The sequence below is a fragment of the Blennius ocellaris genome, assembly GCF_963422515.1.
Source record: "Blennius ocellaris genome assembly, chromosome: 21".
NCBI lineage: Eukaryota > Metazoa > Chordata > Actinopteri > Blenniiformes > Blenniidae > Blennius > Blennius ocellaris.
The window spans coordinates 12408148-12415821 of NC_137670.1; the positions used below are offsets into that span (position 1 = coordinate 12408148).

General features: G+C 41.3%; 1 protein-coding gene across 1 annotated transcript; it reads right to left on the reverse strand.

The window, feature by feature from the left end:
* Positions 1–2: 2 nt before the first annotated feature.
* Positions 3–6656, reverse strand: irf3 (interferon regulatory factor 3). The gene is made up of 11 exons (XM_080517721.1): positions 6552–6656; positions 4027–4193; positions 3626–3797; positions 3348–3409; positions 3188–3248; positions 3008–3073; positions 2640–2879; positions 2397–2487; positions 1576–1865; positions 1366–1484; positions 3–905 (listed from the first exon to the last, which is right to left on the reverse strand). Exons 2-11 carry the CDS (start codon positions 4189–4191, stop codon positions 792–794), a joined length of 1380 nt encoding a protein of 459 aa, XP_080373847.1. The 5' UTR covers positions 4192–4193; positions 6552–6656; the 3' UTR covers positions 3–791.
* Between the last annotated feature and the right edge of the window lie 1018 nt (positions 6657–7674).

The following is a 7674-nucleotide window of genomic DNA, read 5'->3' on the forward strand; positions in this document are numbered from 1 at the left end:
ATTCGGTTTAATTATTTGCTTTTGTAAAATACACCGTTTCTTAAGATCGTCACTCGACCAGTTTGTCCGAACCGTGCAGATTTTAAATAATAATAAAAGAATTGTTGTGGTTCTCATCCATCCAGCCAGTCAGACAGAAGCAATAAGGTTTGTGTTAAGAATGAAATGAAATGTAGTAAATTCCCCAGAGGACAATGGTTTAATAATCATATCACCAATGAATGTTTAAATAAAGTATTGAAATCTTGTTCATTTCAATGGTGACAGACCATATTTGATGCACGGGGCATGAATTTAACACACAAACCACTTCTGTGCTGAACTTCTCCATCAGATTAATCATGAGCACACATTCTGAGGCTTTAGCTTTGTGACTCAAAAAACAAATCAGCAGCGTGTCTGCCAGCTTCTGGAAAAACGTCCATTTCAAGTTGAGCGTTCAGCCAAACATAACTTAAAGAAGCACAATGTAGAAAGAAAAAAAAAAGCACGTGTGGAATCAGTTTCAGTTTCTCAATAGGGCATTATACACACGGGAACTTGTCTTTGTCATTCCTGATAATGTGCTCATCATTATTTCTGTTAAAACGGCAGAGCATAAATAGAAACATACATTAAAAAAAGTGATATAACCTGTATCCATAATGTACCAGCCAGTCCAACACCAAAGCCATTATTAATGCAATCGCTAATGATGCATGATCTACTATTTTTGCCACAGTGTAAAAACTAAAAATGTATTCAAGACATAGAGTAAACCGTGGTTTGTGAGGAATCGGGTCATCGGGTAATCAGCACAGCTCCATCAGCTCCTCAAGGGAGACCTGCAGCTCCACAGACTGCAGGGAGGAGGCGCCACCCTCAACAGCCATGTTCTTCAGGACCTCAATGGAAGTCAGGACCACCTGAGGCAAAAAAAAAAAAAAGACGAAACAGGGACCGGTAAAGTCAGGTGGAATGACAGGAGCAATGTGCAGGTTGTGGGTTTGACAAGAGCCTTAACATTTGACAAAGATTGAACTTTGAAACTTTAAATCGTTTATTTCTCAGCAGGAGTGGAGGCTCGAGAGCAGAAAAAAAACCTTTCACACCTGAAGGCTCAGCTGTCAGCGCTGCTATTCAAGGCTTTGTTCTCACTGTGCTATTAATCAATACCGAGACAAAATTGCCTCTTGATAAGTGCTGCTGAGTAGACTTCCCTTGAGTGGGCAGCTCATGAAATTTAATAGAGGATTGTGCGCCCAAAAAAAAAAAAGAAAAAGAAAGAAAGAAAATCATGCCAACATGTGATAGTGTCTGAAGATGTCGGGCAGCACAACAGTGTATTGAGAGCCAAAAGGTCTCTAAACACACTGGGTCTCTCACCTCCACTGTGATGAGTTTCTTCTCCCAAGGCCTGCCGCCTGGGTCAGGCCACTTCTCCCCGAGACAGAAGAACAGCGAGCAAGGAGGACAATCTTTACCCTCAATGAAATCCATTATTCCTGGAGAGGCAGGCATGTCAGACAGTTACATGCAAGGATCTGTGTTCAGGCGCATGCTTACAATAACTACACAACCACTCTCCTCACCGACCTTGTATAAAATCCCTGAACTGGTAAAGAGGCTGAGGCTCCAGTTTCGAAACTTCCTGCGGTTGTTTGCCCCGGTCAAACTTGGAGAGGCTCCAGAAGGCTTTGATTTCACCCCATCGCTGGCCGTACACCACATGGCCAGACACCCCGACATCCACGCCGTCGCCCAGCTTCTCCAGGATCCGTCTGGTGAGATCGGCTTGGGTCTGATCCAGCATGTCTCCGGGACTCGGCAGGGAGACCAGGGTGAGGCCCGAGTTGTGATCCAGAACTGTCCCACTGAGTTCAGGCCTGAAACGTACAAAATCATTGTTCATTTGACTTCATGTTGACGTTTGTTGTGTGAGAAAAATCAGTGTGCTTGAGAAATTGTCTTTTTATTTTTTTGCAAAGTCAGATAAGCAAGTCAATGTCACTATAATGTCTATGCTGTCACTGTCTCTGTCTACGGGCGGGGAATTAGATTGTACCATCTTACCATCATTTAAACCTTAACCTCTGTGTTAACCGCATGCATGTTTTTAGACTGTGGGAAGAAGCTGAAATGATTGTGCACAGAGAAAACATCTGCATGAAGGTTCCCAGAATGAGATTCAAACTGGAGATTGTGACTGATTGTGAGAGGAGAGTGTTTTTTTTTTTTTTTTTTGCAGAAATCTCTCTCCAGGTGTGGCTCGTAAGTGGATTTTACTCATTTCAGGCAGTCAGGCCTGACTGTGTTCTACAAATGTTCTACATTCATAGTGAAAGCATTTTTTTTTTTTATTCCAGCTGATCATCCTAAATACTACAACAAACCTGGGGGCGATCGTTTAATACTACCTGTAGACTAAGCGGACTCCTGCTTCGTTCGGGACCATCTTCTCGGACACCATCACCCCTCTGTAGTACACTTTTATCCTGAACTGAGTCTCTGAGGAATTCAGAAACAGAGGAAGTTCTCAAAACGGGAGCAAATTATGACTTGTGTTCACAGAAGCCCCTGAAAGCATTTTGTGAAGGACGTCGCCTCTGTGCGTGCGTACAGATTCATCACTCAGCGTGGCAGATTTCCTCCCGACTTACTGAAATTATCGCTGGTCTTGCTCATTGTGTGGAGAAACTGTGCCGCCAAGTGCTCATCACTGGCCCCGCCCACGGCTCCCCCAATTGGACATGCCGGTTGCTCAGGCAACCCAGCTTCACCGGCTGCACCCTCAAATGCTACTGGGTACTTCTGTTGCCCGGGCAACGCGTGTGCACCAATCACACCCTGCCTCTGTGGCTGCTGTTGCTCAGGAGGAGGCTCAAAGCCTGCGATGCCCTCTGTGGAAAAGTTGGAGAAAGTGAGAAACTACTTCCAGGAAAGTACCCAGGGTGCTCTTTGTTTTGTTTTGGGGGTTGTTTTTTTTTTGCTCATGCAGCAGCAGTGAGGAAAAAATGATGATGTCTACCTGCTTCAGGGTCAATGTTGAGCCCCTTCAGGCACTCCTGGAGAATATCATGGCTTGCTGGGGATTCTGGAGACGAGGAAAAAAAAAACATTTCTTCATCTCTATCAGTTAAACTACTTTTTCCAATTACATCCACCCCGCTGACAGGCTGCAGACACATCATAGGAGGAGCCACTTTACCTGAAAACACAACTCCTCCTGGAAGGTAAAGGGGGTCTTCAAGGTACATGACCACCTCACTCTGCAATTTCACACACATGTTAACGTTACATAACATCTGCACAGCATTTGCATTTCACATCACGGCTTTAGGCTTTAACCCTTGAGATCAGCCACTTACGCCCGCCGTGGAGAGTCCACCGTCATCTTGTTCCATCCCCTGGTATCCAGGGGAAGACTTATCTTTAGGAGTAAAAAAAAAAAAAAAAAGTATCATTTCAGTATTTTGTTTTCTCCAGAAACATCTCTGTAATACTGCATAATCCTCCCTCACCATCACACAATCACTGAATTTGCATAATACTGATCACAACACAAACAGAGGAATAATATGAAACATTTGAATCAGGTAAAGAGGAAATGAAATATTTCTGACAGTGTGATTGGAGGGGTTCTCACCTGCTGAGGGAGACTCGGCCGGCCAGCGGAAGACTTTATGCGGGTTAGCAGCATCGTTCTTGTTATCAGACACCAGCGTGAAGCCTTTCGCTCGCAGGGCGCTGCGGAAGTTCCTCTTCCAGACTGAGGGCTCTCCCTGAACTCGACCATTACCGCTCACCTCTGCCCAGGCCTGCAGGAAGAGAATCACACAATGGACCATACTTATTTCCTCTATTGTTCACCGCTTCAGAATTCTAAAGTGCTCAGTCACATTCAGCCACGGCAGCAGCTGCCGGGCAAAGTGCTCCACCTCCATTTTGGGTTTCAATTCCTGCCCAGGGACACGACAAGATGGGGGATTGAACCGACAATAGAAGAGTGATCGCTGTCACTCTCCTGTCTTCCAGTCGCTCGGTTACCTTGAACATGAGGATGTCAATGTCGCTGGAGTCCTGCCTCAAGCCGTGTTTCCACGGGATGCAGAACTCGGTCCGTTCCACGTTGGTCCACTGCACGCCCGGATACCTGTTGCTGTCGATCTCCGCCCGCAGCCACGGGATGAGCAGAGGCCTCGGATGAGCCATTTCTACCGCGGGGAGAATGACAACAGTTTAGTTTCTGGAATCATTTTAACGAACAAACGTTCTTCCACCAGAAACAGGATTTGAATTGGGAAAAGTTCCCAGAAATGTTTTTTTTTCTCTTGCAGTTCGCTTTGCTTTCACTCTTCTGTCCGGTTCATCCCAGAGCAGCTGGTTGGGGTTTAAACCTGGAGACCGTGCTCCACTCCATGTATTCAAGTCATCATCTTATTCTTTCGTCTACTACTACTGACACTCAGCTCACCAAAGAAGAGTAATCAAGTGAAGATTGCATCTCTTTAAGAGAAGTTAACATTTGTTTAAAAATGTGAAATATGCAACATTTCTTAATAAAGTGGTTTAGTTGTGTTGAAAGTTTCCAAAGCATATGAAAGTATATTTCATTTGTACACGTGTGCAACGTTTACAAAACTATGAGGAAAATAAAAGTTTGGGGTTTTTTTTTAGGTATAAGCTGCATTTCTGCAAACTCCTCATGAGTCGATGCCTCTGCTTTACCGACTTGTAATCACTAAAATTTAATGCTGCCCACAATGTTTCCTTTAAAATAAAAATGGAATCTGCACGTGATTGCTCAGTTTTGGTGATGCAGATGGCAGGCACAGTACAAGTGAAACTGAATTGTTCCTGACATCTGGCACAACACAAGTGAAAATGTATTTCAAGTTGTGAAATAGAATTTTTGAAACTGCGAGATTGTGCAATAACGTTTTTTTAGAGTATTCAATGCAATTTATATCAACTTATTTCAATTGCAAAATGTGGAAACTTATCAAATTAAATTAATATTTAATTTATGTTGGCACAATGTCCTCTATACTATTTCTCAGAGCACAGATATACTCCTATAGACATTTTTGCTCTATATTTCCCTGACTAAATTATCAGTAGTATTCAAACTTATTTTAATTGTAATAGTATGTTATTATAGGTTTTTTTCCCCAAGTTATGATACATTGACGACAGTCACATAATATATGATCAATTGTGATAAACATTAATGTTTGTGCTGAATTATGACACTTCTGCTTTTTATGTCTCGTAAAAGGTTTTACTTTTACCAACTTTGAAAAAAGAAAAGAAAGACGACTTGATACAAACGATGTGAACATTAAAGCTGGTTCTAATGATGGGATGGTCAAACACACACAGAACAAGGGAGGTTCTGCAATACAGACAGTCCAAGGACCCACAAGTACAAAGCACTGCTGGGCTCTGTGGCTGCAGGTGGAGCTGGACCAGGCAGCACTACAACGACCAACTACAGCAAGGCTCGGGGCAAACAGAGAACAGACCTGGCTCAGAAGGAAGTGTCCTTCAGAAGACTGGGGGTGGAGTGCCATGTGCTTGCCCATTGAAGTAGGAGGGAGGGGCTTTGCAAGCAAGTCCCTATGCAAAGCCTTCAGCTTACTGGGCATCACTGGTGCATGCAAGAGGAAAGGCCAGAGCTTCGGAGGCAGTTGAGAAAGCCTCAAGATGGCTGTGCATCCAAAGGGGCAAACCACGGATTCATGCTTCTTGGACACAGGCCGGGAATTGATCACTCCTGGTCGGGTCGCCTGGGCAAGGGTGTCTGAAGCTGAGAGACCCGAAACACCCAGGTACTATCACTGATGACGTGTCCAGGTGCATCAAGAGATGTATCCGACTGTCAGTCATGTTAATAAACGTACTCCAGGAGTATGAGTGTACAAAGTGAGCACCTAGAATTTAAAAAGCCAACTTGAAGTTTCCTATTTTGAAAGGCGTTGACTGTATAAATAGTATCTTTACATCGACTTCCACTTTTAATATAAATCTTCAATGTGAAGCAAATCTGAATACTCACTTCTGCAGTTGTGGGCATAACAGAATCAGAATTACTGTCATTGTACAATGTATAATGAATTTGCTCATGTTCTTGAAAAGAATAATGCAAATTCCAAATATATATATATATATATATATATATATATATATATATATATATATAATATAAGCATAAAAATACGTTACATAATAAAAAAAAAAGGAAGAAGCATAAAAAGTATATATAGCACGTTGCATGAGATTTTGCAATTTCAATGTAGGGAGAAAGAGGAAACAACAGAACAGTGGGAAGTGTTACTCCATGCAACCATGCATGCAACTTGAAACCAAACAATAACAACGATCATTCAGAAGTAAAATGATGTTAACAACTACTGCAATTATTGACACTTTGCAGGGAAAAAAACAAAGCAAGCAAAGGACAACTTAAACCTGCTTTCAAAATGTATTGATTGTTAATATTAAAAGTGAGTTCATGTTTAAGAAGTCTTTTTTTAAGCGTGTGAGTTTCTCTAAAGAACCTCCTCTCCTACCTGCGCAGCTTTGAGTCTTTCTGGATCAGAATCCTGGAAAAAAAACAAAAACTGTGAAGAAGCTTCTCGGTTCGGCTCGAAGCTGAAACCAGGATGATTTACCCCGGCCGGGGGCAGATCGCTGCTTAAATACCCTGTCAAGCGATTTTCTGGGGAAACTCCGGAACGTCAGTTTCGTTTTCCAGATGTGACGTCATGACGTGAACCAGCCGAGAGGTGGGGCCAAACACGCCAAAATTATTATTATTTTTTTTTTTTTTATTCCAAAACTCTAAAGTCATCCGGTAAAAAAAAAAAAAGTACTTTTGAAAATAATGTTAATTCTAATTCATACTGTAGTTGTTTTTGTTCCTATTCAAATATTGATCATTTTACATTATTGAGAAATCTCAGTAGTCTCAGATTTCTTGGACTTTCCATGTTGACGCCTCCCTAAATATTTGTTACACGTTCATGTCATCAGCTATATCTTGGGAAAGCACATTTTTCTAGAGAGTTTGACGTCGTATGTAAACAACAGCACTGTGACGCCTTTATGATATATGAGCGACAATGAACAATACAAACCACAATTCCAGTAGAAAGGTTGATAAAAAAATATATATATATATATTTAAATTCACATCTGTTCATTGTGCTCTGATGCTCCCTTTTTCTTACAGCTGGCAATAGTCATTGCAACTTTTTATTTTAAAATATACATAGAAAACAATAGTATCACAAAAAAGATTGTTTTGGGGGTTTTTTTAAGTGCAAAAAAATAAAACAATATGCCGGAGTCACCACATCAGGAAATAGTAAAAAGAAAAACACTAAATAAATATATCTAAATAAACATAACACTTAAATGTCTGATGTGCTGTTTGATATATATACATGGTTAGTTCCATAAAGTTTTGTTTCGTCTTTACAAATTCAGATTCAAATAAAGACTTTGGCTAAATTAACTAGCAGATTGAGCACTTAAAATTGCGTGAAGAGATTATTTTCACATCAGTGTAAAAAAAAAATAGAAATTAATTCTCTGTGAAACTGCCTTCAGATGTTAATATTGGTTCTTTATAAATACTTTTTTTTTTCTTTTAGTTTCGGAGAAGAAATAATGAAAAGGGATGAAGTCAGG